General features: G+C 40.7%; 1 protein-coding gene across 5 annotated transcripts in view; it reads right to left on the bottom strand.

Annotated features, from left to right (window-relative positions):
* Nucleotides 1–8294: 8294 nt before the first annotated feature.
* LOC306814053 (zinc finger RNA-binding protein) overlaps nt 8295–22311 on the bottom strand; it is a 64539-nt gene continuing 50522 nt past the window's right edge. For 3 of the 5 annotated variants that reach the window (XM_079329754.1, XM_079329755.1, XM_079329756.1), the window contains 3 exons: nt 11137–11248; nt 10934–11031; nt 8295–9477 (listed from right to left, as the gene is read on the bottom strand). In XM_079329754.1, coding sequence (XP_079185880.1) covers nt 9298–9477; nt 10934–11031; nt 11137–11248 — 390 coding nt within the window. In that variant the 3' untranslated portion in view covers nt 8295–9297. Of the gene's footprint in view, nt 9478–10933; nt 11032–11136; nt 11249–22311 lie in introns of those variants that run through there. The other 2 variants (XR_013777079.1, XR_013777080.1) reach the window with 1 other exon arrangement.

The following is a 22311-nucleotide window of genomic DNA, read 5'->3' as shown; positions in this document are numbered from 1 at the left end:
AAGTGGAAAAAACTTTTTATTAACAAAATACAAAAGAAACACTTCCCAGCACAGACCCAGATGAGATGAACTCGGCAGATCTTCACCGGGAAGGGCAGCAGAGCTTCTTTGGCAGACTTCCAGAGGTGGTCTCCGAAGTTCAGATCCGTTTCCTCTGGAGCCGGTGCAAATCTTAGGGATGGGGGGGGGGGGGGGAAGGGGGGGGGGGCAGTTTAGGCAGCCGGGGGGAAAGCAGCTGAAGCAGCGGGGGGGTGGGGGGGGGGGGGGGGGGGGGGGGCGGGGGGGCGCAGCCAAAGCAGCGAGCAGCAGCGAAAGCAGCTAGGAGCAGCAGCGAAAAGCCCCAAAAGCAGAAAAACACCCGCCTAGATAAAACAGCCCAGGGGAGGGGCCGGCAGCTCCATGGTGGGGGGTAGGGAGAGGAGCTAGTCAAAACATAACCCATAACACTCCTCTTCTCTGACTAGAAGAAAATCTGCAGCTCGTAGGTACTATTGCCAACAAGTTCCACTAATTCAAAGATTTCTGCAGGATCTTGCAGCGCCGAGAAGTTGATTTTGTCCAGGTTCTGAGCAGGAAGTCGCCTGCCACATTTTTGCTGTCAGCTATGCAACGCTACTGCCACTGGGTGGGCAGGAGTTGCTGCTGCGGCTCTGGTGCTATTGAACGCCTCTCTTTATGCAGGGCACCAGGAAGGAGAAGCTGCCACCACTACCCCCAGCCTTCTGCAGCTAGTTAGGGGCAGCCAGGCAGGGAAGGCTTACCGCCGGCCACGTCAGCATGGCAGCACCTCCCCATCCCTGGGGAAAAAATTGCGCATTCACTGTTTTGATTTTTCTTCTTGAATATGTCATCTCAGAGGCATTAGCCACCTCTCTAATTGGGCTAGCAGCACATCCATCTTCAAAGATTGGCTCTGTTGGACATGATGGGAGCTTCTAGCACAGAAGCCACCCCTGTGTCCCCTCATCCTCCGCTGCTGCCAAAAATAAAGGCCATGCCAAATCAGCAGGCTCTATAGCCTGCAGTTATTTTCATAAAATTCTGTCTTTTATGTGCATTCCAAAGCTCCGTTTGAAACTTCCTAGTCTGCAGCCTTTTTCCAAGTTCAGGACTAAGCAATGCCTCTGCCTGCAGCCTTTATTCATTTTCCTCATTTATCTGATAGTACAATTCTTTCATCAAATCTTGTAAAGATAGCATTATTTCACTTTCAGATTTCTGAGTAACAAATTGCTCATTATTCCAATTTTCTTGCACCAACTCCACCCCAGGGGTAGAGGGGTGACTAACAAACTTTTCAAGGAAGGACAACAGAACATTTTCTTTAAACTAGCCACCCAGGACAGCCATTTTCTACAAGAATTCCCAAAGAGGGAACTACACAACTTCTTACACAAATTCCCTCAGAGGGAATGCTGTGGCAGTTTCCAAAAGTTCCTACAGAAGGAACTGCACAAGATATCCCTCACAGGGAAATGTACTACTGTCAAAGGCACTTTGAGTTAGAGAAGAGCATTCCACGTCTGACACCAATTTAATGTTATGATCCAATTATAAGAGATGCCTCTGCCCGAATAAAGGCGCCGGACTCAGTAGTATGGATTTTATTTGAGTTAATATGGGGTAGACAGATGGAAAAATATCAGAAGAGAGAAGGAAGAAGGGGGAGAGAAAGAGGTAGAGAGAGATTAAGTAAAAGATATCACTACCATGTGGATTCCTGTGGTCTCCTGCTGGTCCTTCTTCACCATTTTCTCCAGTAATGGAGGTCTCAGCATTGTTCTTCTGGAGATATCACTTGTATACAGTTCAAGTCTTGGGTATCCGCAGAGCATAGATGCCATTCCCACAACTTGGGATGGCATGTATATCCTTTCCCACAGTTTGCCAATGTGCAAATTTTTTGTCCAGATAAGTCTTAAGTTCTCACAGTCTACATAGTGGAATTTTGTCTGTTGGGCTAATTCCAAATCTTCACTTTTGTTAGGCCTGGAATCAATGCCTTCTTGTTTTTCTATCTGTGCTTATCTCCAGTTCCTGCTATGGTGCTGGCTTATCTTATGTGAACTTCCTTCTTTAACAATGTTTTGAGACAGGCAACTGCATTCTTTAAGTCCTCACAGGGGCTCGGTTCTGATGAGAGTCCAGCAGAGCTTTGCCAGGGAAACCAGGGAGGCACTAAGAGCCAAAGCAGCAATATGGGGCTTCCCCCTCACCTCATGGAGGATCTCTTGTGCTACATGAAGATCTGCAGAACAGGGGAGCCAAAGGCTTTGCTGGGCTTTTTAAAGGATGTTAATATTTGTCACAGACCAGAGAACAATTAACTTTGGAGTTGTCCTTTTCTGGATTTTTCTGCATGAGGGAGTGAGTTAGACCACTTCTTTGTTTATAAAAGGCTCTTATTTCATCATCCTGAACAAACAGAAATATGATAGAAAATATTATGTGTCATGGAAATTTGTTTTTAAAGATGAATTCTGAAAACTCAAATAAGAACTGGATTGTGTTTCCAGTTACAGGGCTGTCACGGTGTGACTTGGGTTTGCCAATTTTAATATATTTAGTTTCCTTTAGAAATAGGATTTAGGAGTAAAGACAACGCAGGCTGAAAACTTAAAAGGATATAAGAAGAAATTTATTAATAACACAAAAAGAATTCAGGATAAGATTTCTAGATTATTCCCTCCTCCCTTCATTCCACATTTCTTAAGAACAACATACAGAAATCACGCCAGTCAGTTATCCACCCAAATAATAATTTCAGTTCACTTAAGAGAGAAAAGTTCCTTTTTTGGTTTAGGCTTAGGGGGTGCCTTCACCTTCACAATTAGCGCCCACCCAGGAAATAACTGCAAACTATTAATTTCCTCCCATTTCCACAGTCCCTCTAGAGCTGTGCTATGGGTTATGTTACACACTTGGGGTATCACTTTTAAAGGCAGGCTGCTGAAAGACAAAATTCTCTTCATCTCTTTTACTATTAAATGTCTCTGTCCATATTTCCAGTCCTAAAACAGAGAGTCTCATTTCCTCAAAGCAAAAAGGTTTTCTTTTCAAGCACTTAAACCTCCCCAAGTATATTTCACGGTTTAAAGGAATTTTAGTGTAGTCACCGTCCCCTTAGCCCATAAAAAAGGTTTTCAGCTACTTATCAGTTGCATCTTTTCAATCTCTTCCCACCAGGAACTTTATCTTCATTCTGCTGACTTCTGTAGACTTCGTGCTTTATTTCTTCTCATTCAGGGGAGCTCAGGAGATGGAGAATCTTATCCAGGCATTAAAAAGAGTTAAAATTGTATCCAGATCGTGAAGAAGCCACGTGGGCAACTGGAGGCCTCTTCTCTCAGAACGTGGGGGGGGGGGGGGGGGGGGGGGGGGGGGGGGGGGGGAAGGGAGAGCCTTTGGTGGCTCCCCAATGCCCCCTTGGCCATGCCATGTGGAAAGGGGAGCTGAACTGAGTCAACCTGGGGGCCACCAGGACCAGGGCAGGGGCCGGGGCCGTCCCGGGGCTGTGCCGGAGCCCAGGACCAGGGCCCGGGGCCATGTGGCTGGGGCCGGGCCCCCCACCAAGCCGGGGCTGGGGTGCCGGGGTGGGCCCGAGGCCGAGCCCAGAACCAGGCCAGGGCCCCGGCCAGAGACCACCACACCTCCAGAGGCCAGAAGCCGAAAGAGTGTTAGTTAACTTAATCCAATATGATTTGTGAAAGTGAAATAACTTCTTAATTGGTTTCCTGAGCTGTCCATTACTAAATCAGCTCTCTGATTGGTCCCCGCAGCTCACAGGGGAAGCCCCCAGAGACAGGACAGCTCTCCTGCTCCCCGGTCTTGTGTTGCTTTCCCTCAGGCATCTCCACCTCTCCCCCCCTTCCATGTGGAACCAGCACATGGGTCCAAATCTTTCTCTCAGTTGCCTCCCATAAATCCAGAGTAAATATCTAGTGTAAGTGGAGTTATTTCAGATACCTCTAGTGTGACAGGAAAAGATGTGGCTTATTTCCAGCATTTCCCTAAGTTACAATGCATTTAAATTATTTTTCTAGTAGTCCAACAGAATGGATGTTGTTCAGGTAGTGATAAGTCTGTAAATATACCCTTTGTTAAACAGAAATACCAACCCCAGTCTTGTCCTCAGGGAATGTGGCACTGATAGGTGTTAGATGTAGAAGTAGAAGCCTGCTGCAGCCATCCTGGCCTTGATGAGAGTTCTGTGTAGAAGAGTGGCTTGTAACATTTATCTTGACCTTGATAAATGCTCTCTGTTCTATAAAGATTGGCTATTGCTGCATGAAGAAAAGGTGCCTTGTCCATCTCTACTGTGACATATAATCAGCAAATTAATGACAAACCTAAATGTATGCCAGAACCTAAGTCTGTAATAAGGATGTCTTACATATTCTGAACAGAACTCTTCCTAATCATATACATACAATTAAGGGAAACACAATGCTGCATGTAGAAAAGAAAAAAAAAAAATTACACAAGGAGCAAGGTTTGCAATTTTCATGTAGAAACAAAAGGCTTTGTGTCTCCCTTTTAATGATAAAGCAACTTTTTACTGTAGAAAGTGTTTTATTTTCTCTTGGTCAGCTATTCCATTCTGAAATCTTGGAATTTTAAATATAGGAAACCAAAAGTTGATAGAGGTTTCTTGATACCATTCTATGGGGTTTTTTGACTTTAGGATATTAACCTCAAATAGGATTAATGTAGAATATATGTATAAATATTTAAGTTAGGCTGAGCCTCTAAAAGCTGATAGGACTTAAATTATCCTACAGTGAACAAATCACTGGCTTCAGAATAAATATTAATAACCCTGGCTTTGCAAAATAGTTTAGGAAAATGTGTATTAAGGACTACAACCCTTAATGAGGAACTTTGCTAATGCAGATATGCTAAGGCTAGATTAAGTGGGAAAGTGTGCACCGTACAGGTTAAAAATCTCCATCAATAACTGCAAACCAGGTATCCATGAAAACCAATGAATGTTACCCTGTTAGGAACTTTACACATGCCACATATTGTTAGGGCAGCAGTTCTTAAAATGTAAACTCTAAACCTATTATCAATGCCTTAATGAAGGGATGGGACCACTGTCAAGCTAAAAACTATTTATTACTTAGATAAACATCAGCCTCAAAGGCTCAAAGGCTCAAAGGCTGTGAGGAGCAGGAAGTCAGCTATAGCTCAAAGTAGTCACAGGTTTCTTCATTACAAGGCAATATATAACATTCTAATCCAATGGAAAGTTGCCACAAAGTTTTTTTTTTTTTCTAACCTATTACCTTTGCTTAATTCTGCTGCACTGCATATACTTTTATCCAATGGGCTACTACTGCACGCATACACATATTCTTCTATTATAATATCTAAACTCTTAGCTTGCTCTATACAATTACATTACTACACTATAAAACCCTTCACCATCTTACCCAATATAGTTTTGTACTTACTTAAGGCATATTCTTACCTACAACTATAGAAACATAAGTTTATAATTTCTCTGCTTAATGTCTGTGTACTTTTATTTTTTACATCAATCCAAGTTTCTTCCAAGGCTGCAAATCAAACCCCTCAGTATCCGTGGAAGTGTCTATCTTTCCATTTCCTACAACCAACAGAAATCAGTTCAATAACTTCAAATTTTCTCAGTACTAGGAATATAAACACATGTGGACTCAATGATCAGATGCCTTTTTCAACCTTAATGATTCTATGATTTTCACATTTTCATAAATCTAAATGAGAAAATGAAACAAAATTGGAGAACACAAATCAACAGATATTAACAGAATTAAGCCTGTTTTTTATTTGGATGTAAATCAAAACCATTGTGATAACGCTGTTGATGACAGTCTTTAAATTTTTTTTCCTCCTCAAAAGACTAGGTGCCTGTTTCATTTTTAAAAGGCTGAGAAATATCACAGTACGGGAAAAAAGAACTCTTGAGAAGATTTATAAAAGTATCTCTCAGAAGAAATCCAATTTGCTAGCTTTTTTTTTTTATTTATTTTTTTGCCTATGAAAGCTCTCTGGATTATGGCTTTCAGAGGAAAAAAAACAACACCCAGAAGGAAAGCATGTTCTGGTTGAATCTATCACTGTACTTTGTAAAACTATGATGTAAGTAGGAAAAAAACAAGAGATTGCAAATTATGCCTCCCAATTTCTTTTTTTTCCCCCCTCTCTATTACTAGTGGTATGCTGATAAAATCTATTTGGGTAGTGCAAACAAGTCTTGTTTAATAAAGAAATGAATTCAGCATTGGGTGAATTCTTCACAGACCCATCATCACTAGATATTCACCAAGCAACAAGAATATTAAATATACATGAAAATTGTTGTATGAATATTTAAGTTGATTTAAACTCTCAGAAAGTTGCTAGGTACAATTTTAAGTAAATTTTAAATCACTTCTGAGTAGTGAAATAGGTCTAAAAATAGAAGCAGCAAATGAATCCATCACATTCAATAGCTCCATAAGGTTAACAGTTCATATAGAATTCTATAATAGGGCAAGATGTTGATGGAATGTATCCAGCAGACTTGCATTTCTACCAATACCTCTACTGGAACCCATGTGAAACCACAATGCTCACAGATAGGACATAAAAACTAGGCACACAAGTCAAAGCTTGAAAATACTTCAAAACAGAACAGCTCTCTTTTTACTAAATTGTTCCTCTAAAGTGAGCACTGAGAGGAAAAGTCTTGCTGTGTACATTTATTTTTTGTGTATTATGACTATAGCATCTGGCACTTTGAGATTTAACACAGCATTGCTGAATAAGAAAGGCAAACACTGTTTATTAGTGGATCACTGGCATTATCAAAACATAGGATATTAAAATCGTTATTTGTTTCTAAATTGATTACTTGGTCTTAGTTTTATCTTCTAAGCACACAATGTAATATTTAAAAAAAAAAGTTGCACGTTGCACGTTGTATTTTTTAAAACCTTGTTTTTCCATTATTAGCTTAACAAGAGTCAGAAGTTACGTAGTTAAAATAGCCCATTAAAATGGGCAGGTAAAACAGAAATAAACTGCAAATTCACTCTTCACCGCACAGGGCAAAAATCATAGTCACAGGTTCATATTTAATATGGAATCACTTTAAGTATACAATAGTTCAAAAGACCCAGAAACTGGTTAAGAGTTAAAAGCTAGTTGAACAAAACCACAGGAAATCCAAAATACATCTTTGACCTTTTTAATCCTAAATTTTAGAGCCAATCACATGCTCAAATAAACATGTTTGTTTTATGGAGAAAGAAACTTTGGTATGGAGTCAAACTAGTCACATGAATAGCACCTGTAGCTTTCAAAATAAACAGTAATGGCTTATTAGACACCATGGCAACAATATATCCCTTTTAAAAAACCAACCAACCAAAAAAACTCAAACAACCAATACCCACCAACTAAGACCAAGCACATGCTTGGAGCCATACATCAGGGCTAGACAAAAGAAACTAGCATAATCCTTTTTAAAAGTAATTTTAAAGCATACATTAATTACTGTATTTCTGATGCTGAAATTGGTAAGAAATCTTTCCTACAATGAGAAAGCCTTCCTTTTATTTGCTAACCACTAATAATCACTTCTTTTAAACCTGCACTCTAATGCTTGAAGAATATTAGTAATACATTTCCTTAAGATTCGCTCTATTTTTCTAAAATACTGTATATTTCTATTTAACAGGCCCATGCTGTTAGCAGTAAGCACTGCAAAAAAAAACCACAAAACCCTACTCCAAGAGGTATTTATTAAAAAGGTAAAAGATAAATTTGACCTCAGAATGGAACAAAAAGGTTTTTAAATTGTACCAGAAATAACAAATAGTCTTTGTAATGTGTGATATATTCCTACAGCCATCAATAGTTACCAGAATGTTAGTTTATGTTTATCTATGAGTTTTATGGGTTTGCAACAAAGCATAATACACACTGAACAGAATGAGGGAAACTTCCGTTTCAAGTGTATAATGAATTTTAGTAATTTAATACATTTTAGCTTTTAGTTGCATATTCCACAGTAGTGCTGTGAGAAATCACACCTGTGTACCAGAGCATACATCAACAGTATGGTGTAACATTACTACACCACTGCTATACTTAGCTTTTTGAAAGAGACATAAGCATACATCAAACAATTTTCAGTGTTACTTTTATCCTTTAATATTGTTTACTTTTTCAGTTATACTTCACTTTTTAAAATTTGAATAATGGAAAAAAAAACCACTGAGAGTTTATGCAGAAATAGCTATAAGGAATACCTTTAGATGCACTGATATGACAAATGTTTATTTTTATGGCAGAGAGGCATTAATATCAACAAAGTGGACTGAAAAAAATTACTAACTTTGTCTAAATGGGAAATGCCTGCTTGTATGTTGAAAAAGGAAATTCAGAAAGTTATATTTTGACCTTGCTATGTCACAAAGTCAACCATAGAGAGACCTATGCATTTAACCAAAAATGATAGTTTTAAAAGCCCTTATACTAAAAAACCCCAAAACATCATGCAAAACTTTGATCAATTATGCAGCTGCTTTAAAACTGTTGCAAGACCATACTGTATATATTAGCTTTTATACTGCTAATACACAACTAACAGCAAAGTTGATTAGATGACAAAAAATTTGTCTTAATATCACACTATATCATACTTTATATCACACTAAAGAGACAAATGCCACAAGATTGGCAACAACATTTAATTCTGAGTACTCAAATGGCAAGATAATTATGTGTTGCAACTCCTTCACATTTAGGAAAACAAAAGCAAAAACATAATCCTGTAGTTTCACTTTACAAAATGAACTTCTGTAAAATATTAATTGGGAGGGCAACACTTTATGCTAACACAATGTAACTTATACAAGTAGTGTCAAAGGCAAACAAAAAACCCTTCTAAATAAAAAAAAATCAAAATACACATAGGAACAGAAGCACAAACGCCTCATTAAATACAGTCAAGATAAAAAAATGTATGAGAGAGACAGAGATGGAGACTAAAGTTAGCAACACATTTAAAGAAAATATAATGAGGAAAAAATACTATTTTTTCAATGACAGTTTCTATTTGCAGCCTTTCCATCCATAATCTGTCTGATACAGTATATCATTAAAATATTCAGAATCTCACAGAAGAGCTATATTTTTCACTTCCAAATCTAATTACTGAGTTGCTTTTGGATATTTTAAACATACATTATTATGTCCATTTAAAAGCAAGGCAACAAATGGACTTTTTATCACCTTCAATCTTAGCACTAATGACAAACGTTTTTAAAAGTTATCATAATCTTTTTTGTCTTTTTTTCCCTCTGCTTCAAATCCATCAACCCCATCACTGTCCCTTCTTCTTTTACGATTATTATGGATGTTGAAGCGTTGATTCATCTGTGGTAATGGGTCCATTCCTAAAACTTTGTGTATTTGACGGAATGCAAGGAGTCTCAGCGCAAACTAGGAAAAGGATAGAAAGAAGATATTCCTGTTAGAAACAAATGTCAATTTAAAATATTTTATCAAACAATGAAGAACATTAGTGGTAGATCATATTATCCTTAGCTCTTATTATCCTCTCTTCCTTCCCCCAACAAAGTCAACACAATAAAATATGCATGTCCCATTTGCTGCTGCTTCAATACAAAATACAACATATTAACTTAAAAATAATATACATGTGTTTTAGCTGCTGGACTTGCATTGAAGCAGCCAAGGCTTGTCATGTGTCCCAATATGCATTAGTAATCTTCAGTAAAAGGATCAAATGAAGAGGTAGAGGCAGTAAACTCTTAACCTGCAAGCATGAATAGTCAATACTGTAAGTAGATACAACAAATATTAAAATTTAAGCTTACACAGATTTTTTTCTGGGGTGACTTTATGATGCTGGTATCCCCATCGTGTCTTTTTGCTCAGAAATGGGTCCTGTAGTTTTAAGCTAGGACCAGAGAGACAGAGAGGGCAAAGGGTGGGGGAGAAACAGCATGCAGTCTGCAGAAGCTTCACTTTACTACCCCAGAATTCCTCTCTCTCACGGACTGTGCTGCCTAGCTCAGATAGCAAGAGACACATATGAGCTCAGTGCTCTCGGAGTTCTCGGCTTTTGCAGAGAGAGAGAGAGACAAGGAGTTTTTCTTTGCTTTTTTCACTGGTTTTTGTCATTAGTTAAACCAAGAAAGGTTTTCCCTGGACTGTGCTGCCTTCTTCTGGGACTCTTCAGCTTCTCTCCAGTCCAGGATATGAGGAGAATCGCCCGAGGGTCCCCCAAGCTATGCGCCAGGCCTGGCATGCTGGGCCCAAGCCCCAGAGAGACAGAGCCACACCCAGAGAAGGACTCTTTCTGAATTTGCCATCTCTTCAGAACAGTGAAAAGTTCCATTGTTCAATATTACTGATTTTTTTCATGCTTTTCAGTACTTTGCTTATAAAATAGGTTTTTTCCATTTCTCTCCAAGGAGATTTTTTTCTCCCAAACCGGTTGGAGGAGGGGCTGCTGAAATTTGCTTTCTAGAGGAGACCCCTCTGGAGGTTTCCACCAAAAATTTGCCCTAAACCAGGAAAATTTATAAAATATTAAATGCCAATGCAATTTTAAATCTAATAACGTACTACTGTAGCATAAGCATCTTTACAAAGATCATATATATGTAGATGGGAGTGCTTCAAAGTTTTCAGGAAAATATGTCAATTTTAGTACAAAAATGAACACTATTATACATTCTCTGTTGTGACATTCTTTTGCCTAGCTTAAGACTGATCATTTGAAAGACAGGATTACATTCTAAGAAAAGAAAATTCATGTGCATCATATAGCTCCATTAGAAAAAACACAAAAAAACCCCCAAATCAACCAACAACCCACCCAAAAAAACTATCCATCAAATTTAGTTACTTAACACATACTTTTCCTTACCTGTGCACTTGAAGTAATATCTTCTCGTTGCTGATCTGTCATTACAGCAAGTGTATCAAAAGGATCTTTCTCACAAGGGTCCAGAAGGCCAGGACCACCTAAACCAGTTAGGCTAATTAGTAGCACATCTTTACCTTATTTCAATCAAGATTACAGATTTTACATTACTTAAGTATAACAGACAGCGATCAACTGCAACTTGCCTTTAAGGATGATTCCTGAAGATATACACTCAAAAACTCTTCTTAGTGCATCCCCAGGACTCTGTGGTCCAGTAGCACTACTAATTGCTTTTTCTACAAGCAACTCCATAGCCTAGAAGATCAATAAGAAAATGCAGAGAATTCAGAAGACTGATTTCAAAAAAAAAAGCTACTACTGTTGTTCAGTACAGAACTTCCGATACTGAAATTTTGAAAGATATTACACATTACAGAACATTTTCAGTTAAAATTAAAAAAATCAGATGTTTCTTAACAAGTAATAAAAAGAAAGCTACTGTAATATTAACACTGAACATTGAGTACTGATATGCTGCTTCCCATGACAACTTGTCCAAAGTTTTTCTTAGAAATTTATACAGTAGTGGCTTACTTGGAGAACTTGTCCAGTCATTTATTGAGAGCATGAAACATGGTGGGTCACTTGAGAGGAATGTTACATTTGTCTTTACAAACAAGCTGTAGATCTGTTGGTAGATAAGGTAAGCACAAAGAGATAAAAGAAACAATAGGAGGGATTACACTGATTGATGAATGGGAAAAGAGATGTGCCTTTACAAACAAACTGTAGGTTTGCTGGTAAATGAAACTGGGTAACAGAAGATGAAAGAAGCAACGGGGAAAAACTATGAATTCTATAAGAATTTAAAATTAAAAGTAAGGGCTATACATTAGAAGGGAATCTCAGGTGTCAGGCGTTCCAGGAAGTCTGTACCTCTCAAGTATCTCAGCCAATGGGGAAAGAGAGAGGGAAATGGGGCCAGGAAATTAGGATAAAAAGGGAGGTTGTGTCCTCCAAAAATTTGAGAGATCCCAGGGGAATGCCCCATGGCCTCTCCCTTTATTCGAATAAAGCAAAAAGGACTCCTCTGTCTCCTTTTTGGACATAAACCTCTGGTGTTTGCGGATTAATTTTCCTTACAATTGGGGGCTCTGTCCGGGATATTTCCACCATCCGGGGCAGCAGGCAGCAGGTGGAGCTGAAGGCGCGCCTCACCCAGTTTCGGTGATCAGCTCCCCGGGTGCCGGCTGGCACCGGGCGATCGATTGGGTTCCCGAGACTGTCCAGGAGACAGATGAGTGGCGAACCAGGGGGCTCCGTGAAGAGTCTGCAGGGAAGGACCACTGAAAATCTCACCAGTGAGTAAAGTGGGATCCTCGGGGAGCAAACCTGGCAGGGCACCCATGGAGGGCAGCACAGGTAAAACAGGACGCCCATGGAGAGTTGGAAGGCTGAAGCCAGGAATGGGCCCCTGGAAAGTCTCTTGGAGAGAGTGCTGAGGTCTTGGGACAAATTGTATATTCACGCAAAGGTAACTATGATAATTATGGCAAAATATTGTTATTTTGTGTGGCCAGAGTATAAGTTGGCAAAGGGGCTTATAAGGCCATGTTATATAGATGTCCTGGGGGGGCAAAAAGGGGGGTCGAGAAGGGGTCTGATAGTTCATGACCTGAGGGGCAAAAAAGGAGAGTCGAGAGAGGGTCTCGACAGCGGCAGGTGGATGGAGAGTGTTTGTGCGTTAGAACAGAATTGGTTGAAGAGGAGCGTGTGATAGATATGGGTGAGACGATGAGCGGCAGGTCCCAGCACGGATGCTGGGGGCTGTGGGGCTGCCGGGGCTCAGCGCCGGGCTGTGCCTGACCCCGCCAGCACTGGGCAGGGCCGGCAGTGTCCACTGGCCCCATGAGGCTTGGGATGCCCCGCCGCCTGTGATACTGCCGGCTGTGCTTGCTGGGAGCAGCGGTGGGGGAGGAGCCATGTTTGGACTGTGACAGGACAGAGACAGGCTCTGGTATACGGTGTGTGATAAAGAGAGGGCGAACAAAAATAAAGGAATATTTGGGAAATGCGGATTATACATGGAAGGATTGGGATTTTCTTTTGGGAATTTTGTTTGGGTCATCAGAGAAACGGATGATTTTGCAGAAAGCTTGTCAGCTGTGGGAGGATGAACATCCACAAGCAGCAGGGGGGGCTGGAGCCAATGCACCTACGGTAGATGATGCCATTCCCCAGGTGGACTCCCAGTGCGACCCAAATAACCAGGCTAGTCTGGCTCGCCTCTGTGATTACCGTGCTTATCTGATCAGGGCAATCACATCAGCTGCTCCCGAAACAGAGAACAGGAGAAACAGGAAAGTCCCTCTCTTTGGTTGGTAAGGATTAGGGATGCCTTGAGGAAGCATAGGGGGATGGATCCTGAAGGGCCAGCCTTTGACATATTGCTGAAAGTACAATTTGTTACGAAGGCTTGGCCTGATATAAGGAAAGGAGTACAAAAAGATGAAGAGTGGCAAAATAAGCCTCTGGAGGAATTGGTTAGAAAAACACAGCAGATATATATAAGAAGGGATGAGGAAAAGGCAAAGGCAAAGATGACAGCAGTTTCTGCAGCCCCGGAGGAATAAACCACAGGGTCCAAGGGGTCCCCCGGGACAGAGGGGACGGGGTCGGCCACAGGGAAGTGGCAGAGACATTCCCTCTTCAGCAGGGGATAGCCAACCCAAACCGCGGCTAGGGAGGAACCAGTGTGCTATCTGCAGGGCAGAAGGGCATTGGAAAAATGAGTGTCCGCAGAAACAGCTGGACCCTCAGGAGGAGGAAGTCCAGAGGATAATGGAAACAGATTGTTAGGAGTGTCAGGGGCTCCTATTATATCAAGGACCCACCACTCAGGAGCCCTTGATAACTTTTAAGGTGGGTCCGGATCGAGGGGAGGTGTGTTTTCTGGTAGACACAGGGGCCTCCCGATCCACCTTAAATTTTATACCTGGCTGGAAAATTGTCAAAAAGATCAGTGGTTATTCAAGGAGTGTCTGAAAGGAAAGAACAGTTAGTGAAAAGAAGAGTCAAATATTTGGGACACATTCTGACTGAGGAGTTATGGTGTATTGATCCAGAAAGAATAAAAGGGATTTTGCAAATACCATTGCCCCAGGCTAACAAGGAGTTAAAGCGGGTTTTGTGCTTGGTGGGGCACTGCACAGCTTGGATCAAAGATTTTTTCTGTTGTGGCTACACATTTATATAACTTTTTAACCCAAAACAGTCCTAATGTCGTGGTATAGACACGGGAAGGAGGGCAAAGCTTTAAAAAATTAAAAGACAAATTAGTTAATGCCCCAGTCTTAGCTCTTCCAGATGCAGAAAAAGAATTTCAAATACATGTGGATGTTAAACAGGGTCATGCTAAAGGACTTTTGGTACAATAGCATGGAGGGACACACTGTTGCCTATTTTTCTAAATTGTTAGACCCAGTGGTCAGAGGCTGGCCCCATTGTCTGCAGAAACTGTGCAGCCACAGATCTGATGGGGCCTTAGTCCCAAAAACTGACAAGGGGAGGGTATCTGATCATAAAGATTTCACATCAGATTAAAGCTTTGTTAACTGAGAGAGCCTCTAAGTGGATGACGAGTGCTCACTTATTACAGTATGAATCTTGTTTAATGGAACAGGATAATTTAGAATTTAAAAATGGGGAAAATTTTAATCCAGGCTCCTGTTTAAATGGCCCTAAAGAAAGGGGGGGACAGGAAGAAACCCATGACTGTATCCAGGTGATAGATCTCCACACAGGGCTGGAGATTTGAGAGATACTCCCTGGCCTGAGGGAGGGAATGTGTTCATTGATGGGTCATCAAGGGTAATAGAGGGAAGCTGTTTACAGGATACTCTATCGTGAATGGGGAACAATTAAAGGAAGGAGGAGGTTACCCCCACCTGGTCAGCTCAGACAGTTGAGCTATATGTGCTTATCAGAGCCTGTGAATTATACCAAGACAAGACAGTGAATGTTTTTACTGATTCTAAATATGCATATGGGGTGATACATACATTTGGGAAACTATGGGAAGAAGAAGTTTCCTTACCCTTGCAATTCTCAGCCTAGAAGGGGGGTAGAGATAAGTGATGTATATATGAAACATTGTGTGGCCTGGATACTGTCTGTTGAGAAATCTCTTCGACAGGAGGCTCAGCTGGCACAGACCCTGCCTTTGGACTTTGCTGTTCACAGCACCACACCAGGAGATTGGGTCCTAGTTAAGGAGTGGAAAGAACCACCACTGGTGGAGAAGTGATGTGGACCTTTCCAGGTGTTGTTGACCACAGAAACAGCCGTCAAGACAGCTGAACACGGGTGGACCCATCACACTTGGGTCAAGGTCTCTAAGGCCCCAGAGATTTGGACATATCAGCTGGAGAAGAACGGGAAGCCATGACTGACACTCAGCTGGAGTGGACTGGAGCAATAGCAAGTGCGTCGACATCGAGGGAAGCCTCGTGTGCCTACCCACGGACTGCCTGCTGAAATAGTTTGTGTGGGCATTTGTGAGAGTCCGTCTGAGCCTCTCGTCTGTTTCTGCCCAACGACCCTCGCCTGAGGCCTGTGCTGCCCAGCAATGGGAGGAACACCAAGTGACTGTTCTGCAGGTGATGCCTACCAGGACTGGTTTCTCATGACGACTAGTCACGGGGTGCTGACTCAACAAAGCTCCCACAGATGGAAGAACAATGGACTGGTCAGTATGGGCTATCCTGCGTGTGTTCATAATAACAAAGATGGTTTGGTGTTCCTTGAAGCGTCCTGTTTCCACCTGTTCCTCAGGGTTACGAGCTCCACATACAATAGTCCATAAATCTTCCCACCTTTTGGCCAGAAGCCACTCGCTTTGGGAAAGGACTATAAAAGTGACTTTCTCAGAGGAGACCCCTGAGATCTCCCCAGACGGCAACAGACATCTATTGGCTGGCTCCACGAGGATTCGTCTGCCCGTCTTGGTAGCTATAATCCCAACCCCCCTTTCTCTCTCTCTCTCTCTCTTTCTCTCTCTCTGTCCCACTATCGCATTTTGGTTGGCACTAAATAAAGTGCATTTCTGTAGAAGTAAACTGGTTTTGTCCCCTGCTGTGTCTTTTGCACTCTGAGATCCATAAAAGAATCAGTCACGACTCCCGCTCGGGTTGGGCGGACCGTGACAGCATCCCTCCTCTCGGATCTCCAGTCATTGGGGTCCAGCCCTTTGCTGTCACTGTTTTCTTTATGTTAAGCTGTTTCTATGCCTTCACTCACCACAGATGCAGAAGTCAATGTGAAAGTAAAAATTAGGTTAGGAAATTACATGACACCATTAGAATGTTTCTCTTAATAATCTTACCTTTATATTGTCAGTTTAGGGTGGGGCCAAGAATGGGAAAAGTTTTTAACCTTAGGAGAAGAAGTAGCAAAAACCTTTAACCTTAGCAATTGCTGGGTCTGTGGGGGGCCAGGGAGATCTGAAAACTGGCTATGGGTGGCCAGCCCAGTCAAACCTAAATGGTGGGTTAGCACCCTGAGTGAAGTCCATAATGGAACAGAATTCTGGGATGAAGAAGGAAGTCCATGGCAGCTTCATTCTTCTGAAAGAGGCACTTATTGTCTAAATAGAACAAGAAGCATATATGTGGGAAAAAGTGTTTGTGACTGGACTTTATCTTTGGGTTTAGATTGTTGGACCCCCAAATGCCTCCCTTATGATTGTTCCAGATATCAAGGCAGATGGAATCAAACTCATGTTAAGCTCTCAAATGGTAGCTGGGTAAAGTGTTCCTACCATAATTACCAGAAAACTTTAAAAGGCTGTAAAGCAGTGGTGAGGGATCAAGTTTTCTTTTTACTCCTGATTTTTAAGCTGCCCCTGAGATAATTCCACAAGTAGGACACATGTTATTGGTGACTATTAGTGGAAGTGGCAACACCAAAATGGAACTTGAACTTTTTTTAGCAGGTTCTGGTCTAAATCTAAAAAAACAGATCTGGGGTGTAACTGCAGCTGGAAAACTCATGTGGGAGCATGGAAGTGCAAATACTTTGATTCTTATGGTGGGGCAACTATTGTTGGGGGACCACTAGGCCCAGGAAGCAAGCTGTATTTTGACCCCCCAGTGGATCATGAAAATTGGGAAGGTCCCTTTGCCAACGGGACCTGGGATTTAAAGGGGCATTACTGGATTTGTGGCCAACATGCCTATTGCAGGTTACCCCCAAACTGGTCAGGGATATGTTATGTGGGGTATATCAGACCATTGTTCTTTCTGCTACCACAAGTTCAGGGAAACCAGTTAGGAATCAAGGTATATATAATGATCTAATTAGGGAAAAGCCTTTGATTGATGTATCCTTGTCTGGGGGAAGCACCCAAAAGTGGAGTGATAATGAATGGGCACCTGGAAGAATTATACACCACTATGGACCAGCCACTTGGAATCCTAATGAATTAATATCAGGTGCCAGAGAACCCATTTATAATTTAAATAGGATAATTAGGTTACAAGCTGTCTTTGAAATAGTAAGCAACCAGACAGCTACAGCTCTTGACCTTCTTGCTGACCAATCTACTCAGATGAGAAATGCAATATTTCAACACCGGATGGTATTAGACTATTTATTAGCAGATGAAGGGGGCTTGTGTGGCAAATTAAATGACTCAAACTGCTGTTTGCAAATAGATGACAATGGAAAATTGGTGAAACAAATAGCAAAAGGAATAAGTAAGTTAGCTCATGTACCGGTCCAAACATGGAAATGATGGGAATGGGACATGTTTTCGTGGCTACCTGGCGGACTATGGGTTAAACAACTGCTTTTTTCTCTTATGTGCTGTAGCAACTCTAATCTTTTTACCATGCATGATCCCTTGCTTAGTGCAACTTATTCAACATGTGATCAAAGGGATGCAGGTAATAGCCATGCCTACTGATCCAGAGATAGCTACAAAAGTGTGGGAGCCCAGGGCATACCCCTGGCCTCCTTGGGGGTCTCAAAACCCCCCTGGCGAGGGTATCAAAGACTTCTGAGTGAGACCCTGGTGTCTCAGGCACTGAATTCTAACCCCTGGGGAAAATTACAAACCCAGAAGGAAAGAAACAAGCCACCAAAATTTGTAAAGTGTAAATGAAACCTTTAGAACGTAGATAAATAGGTTTTTTTGGAATGTTTATGATAAGGGACACATGGCCAAGATGGAGAATTTGGGGGGTGGACACCTTTTCCTCCTTCTTCTCCATGTCATCCATGTTGGGTGACACGTTGGCACTCTTGGATTGGATGTGTTCAGAACTGGACCATTTAATAAAATTGTATTGTATTGGGAAAATTATGTAAACATGTAGCATGTAAATTAGACTATATAAGATAAGCCCTGCCTTCACCAGGCAGATTCCACCATGGATGCCAGGCTGAGCAGACCGCTGCTGGCCAGGCAAAGTGTCCCAGAGATAGGAAATAATAAACAATCCTTGGAACAAGAGAAAACCGTCTCCGGCAATCTCTCTTTGGCTGCTTCAGAGAAAACCAGGGTTTGAACCACCTCATGTCCCTCTGGGGTGATCTCGGGGCAAAGGAGAAAACTCAGACCAGGACAGAAAAGGACAGAAATTTATATCATTGCAAGTAATTGCAAAACCAAAAATGACACAGGAACAAGAAATTAAGTCGATAGGTAAAGTTTATAAAGACAATTATTAAAAATAAAAGAGAAGGGATTGAGAGGAATGTTACATTTGTCTTTACAAACAAGCTGTAGATCTGTTGGTAGATAGTTAGCACCAAGAGATAAAAAAATAGTGGGAGGGATTACACTGATTGATGAATGGGAAAAGAGATTTGCCTTTACAAACAAACTGTAGGTTTGCTGGTAAATGAAATTGGGTAACAGAAGATGAAAGAAGCAACGGGGGAAAACTATGAATTGTATAAGAATTGGAAATTAAAATGGAGGGTTATACATTAGAGGGGAATGTCAGGTGTCAGGCGTTCCAGGAAGTCTGTGCCTCTCAAGTACCTCAGCCAATGGGGAAAGAGAGAGGGAAATGTGGCCGGGAAAATAGGATAAAAAGGGAGGCTGTGTCCTCCAAAAATTAGAGAGATCCCAGGGGAATGCCCCATGGCCTCTCCCTTTATTTGAATAAAGCAAAAAGGACTCCTCTGTCTCCTTTTTGGACATAAACCTCTGGTGTTTGTGGATTAATTTTCCTTGCACTCTGAATTCTGTCAGCCACGTGAATAAACAGCACACAGTATGAAATGATGAATTTGATTCATCTAATGAAATTGATAGGATACTAGAGATAATTTTTTTTTTCTACAAGAATACAGAAACTTAAACTATCCAAAATTTAATGACCTTTAAACATTTAAGTGGTTACTAGTTCTTCAGTTTTGCAAAGCTGAAGTTCACTGCAATTTTTGTTTCCTGGGTATAGGCTAACACTCAGATGGTAAACAAGTGTAAAAACAACCTTGATGATAAACATGTTTTCTAAAATTTACACATTTTTTTCCTGTAAATATTTCCATTGTTTTACTGTATTAGACACTATTTTTTTCCAGAAAAAAAACCCTATAAAATATTTTTGCATAAGTAAGTATTAAATGGATGTTTCAATATCACGTCCTCGGCAAGTTTTATTTTCAAACAATATGTCTCTTTTGTTTTTTGGTGGGATTTTTGGGAGGGTTTTTTTTTTGTGGTTCCTCTCCCAAGTTTACAGTTGCTCTAATGTTGCCTTCAATTTCTATTTTTCAAGAATAAATGTCCATTCTAATGCATGCAACTAACTACAGGCAGTGCTGATTACATATCTATTCCTTTCTATTTTAGCTCAATTTAACTGACTAATTTCAATTCATGAGCATGGTATTTTAGGACTTAAACTGTATCACTCAGGGTCAAGCTTTTGAGTTTTAGCAACAATTTAGTTTTTTTCAAGTATGAAGTAAAATACAGCAGGAAAGAATTATTGCATTTATTCAAGTCTAGTTCTTTTGGATCCTCATACAGTACATGAAAGTCTTCAACTTAATCATAGGAAAATGCGAATTATGATGCCCCAGTGTTTATGTGCACAAACGACTAGATTTCAAGTTTGAAAAATAAAATTAAAAAAAAAATCAACCTTGAATATTGGTTCCTTATAACTTGTAGGAACTTGACACAATTCTTCTAATTTAGCTTTTGTCTTGGCTTTCAAAGCAGGATGTGACCAAAAGCATGTATTCTATCACCATCTGTTGAAAACAGGTGAGGCAGTGATCCTTATCTCTGGAGGTAGTTATCTTCTGTTAATGGGCCATCTGTTAAAACCAGGTGGGGCAGTGCTCTTTATCTTTTCCATAACCCATCTTTCCTCCAGGGAGATATCTTCTGTTAATTGGCCATTGAGACCCACTCCATGACTGACAAAAATTACATCATCCCATTGTGAGATGTTCCAAGGAGGAACCAAGCATTTCCTACCTAGATAAAATCTGATATTTGGAACATCAGAGCAGCCTTTTTCCTCTGCATTCCAGAGGAAAACCAGACCTTTCCACATCATCACTGGACCCTCAGAGAAAAATTGCACCCTTCTACAAGACCACTGCTTCAACTGAACCACATCTGTCACTCCAGGAAGACTGCAGCCACCATCTAATTGGACTGCTACTAACACCCTGACTGATTGATGGGGTGTCAGGTTGTATTCTGACTCTGTCACTGTTTTGGGTTTGTTTTTTGTTTTGGTTTTTTTTTTTTTTTTGTAATACTGTATTTCTATTTTAATTTTTCCTAGTAAAGAACTGTTATTCCTATTCCCATATCTTTGCCTGAGAGCTCCTTTATTTCAAAATTATAATATTTTGGAGAGAGGGGGCTTACATTTTCAATTTCAAGAAAGGCTCCTGCCTTTTTTAATAAACACCTGTCTTTCAAACCAAGATAGTTTTTATTTCTAGGTATATAAAGTGACTGATACTAATGTGTGCATTTAGATTTCCTAATATTTTTTATTATTAAAGCTACTTAGGCTCTTTTTGAAAAGCTCTGGTATCTCTGGCTTATAACAGGCTCCTAGCATACAGGTCAGAAGTTCTATGTCTAGAAAAATATATTTCTTCAACCTACAAAATTTCATCTGTAACTGTCAGAAACCATATATATATATTTTTTTTTTTTTTTTTTTTTTTTTTTTTTTTTTTTTTTTTTTTTTTTTTTGTCAGTAAGACTGCCAACAGGCCAAAAGAACAACTGAATACACAAACTTCAATGGTGATTCATGGTACTGGCAATGCATTGGGTACCAAGAGTGTTACTGAACAAGTAAAATATCTTTAATTAGAAGTCTATGCAGCAGTGGAGGCAGATGTTGGAAAATTCTTTTAACTTTAGCACTATATGATACCTATATTTGTGGTTAATGCCTAGTTTTGTACCATACAGTGCTTATGCTAATACCAGAGATTAATGTGGCCTTGTGTTAATTCCCTATATCTGTGACTAGTCTTGTGCCAGCTAATGCTTCCGTGTTTACTTCTATCTGTGATTAATATGTATTAGCTGATATCTTAGTTTTGAGAACAAGGATTGTGTGTCAGAGCAAAGAATGATGAGAAGTACATTATGACCTGATGACATATTTGAACTACTCTGAAAGAGAAAAGATTCTTTAGAAGATCTAGGACCATATCCAAACAAATCCATGGAAACAATTAGCTATATATGCATGTATTCAGGAAATGTGATGAATATGTATTAGTTTCAGGAATATAACCTGATCTGTTAGGTTGCTTCTTATGCATGCTTTGAGAAGAATCCCCCACGTATCCAGCACTGCTAATAAGGTAAAGTTGGCTTTCTAACCTAGCAAATTGGTTGGAGAATTTATTTCCCATTTTTTTGGAGACAAGAGCAAGATAGGAAATGCTTTTAGAGAGGACTAAGACACACCTAGGCCTGAAATCTCTCATTAAATCCTCATAGGCAAACTCCGGAAGTATGGACTGAATGACTGGACAATGAGGTGGATTGAGAACTGGCTGAACGACAGATCCCAGAGGGTTGTGATCAGTGGCACAGGGTCTAGTTGGAGGCCTTTCACTAGTGGTGTTCCCCAAGGTTTTATAGTGTGTCCATTATTGTTTAACTTATCCACCAATGACTTGGACAAAGGGGCAGATGCCTCCTCAGCAAGTTTGCTGATGACACAAAGCTGGGAGGAGTGGTCAATATCCCAGAGTGCTGTGCTGCTCTTTAGAAGGACCTCGACAGGTTGGAGAGATGAACAGAGAGGAACCACCTGCAATTCAACAAAGGCAAGTGCAGGGTCCTGCACCTGTGGAGGAAGAACCCCAGG

Source organism: Erithacus rubecula (genome assembly GCF_903797595.1).
Source record: "Erithacus rubecula genome assembly, chromosome: W".
Classification (NCBI taxonomy): domain Eukaryota; kingdom Metazoa; phylum Chordata; class Aves; order Passeriformes; family Muscicapidae; genus Erithacus; species Erithacus rubecula.
Note: the sequence above shows the minus strand (reverse complement) of the source record. Positions and strands in the feature narration are given on the sequence as shown.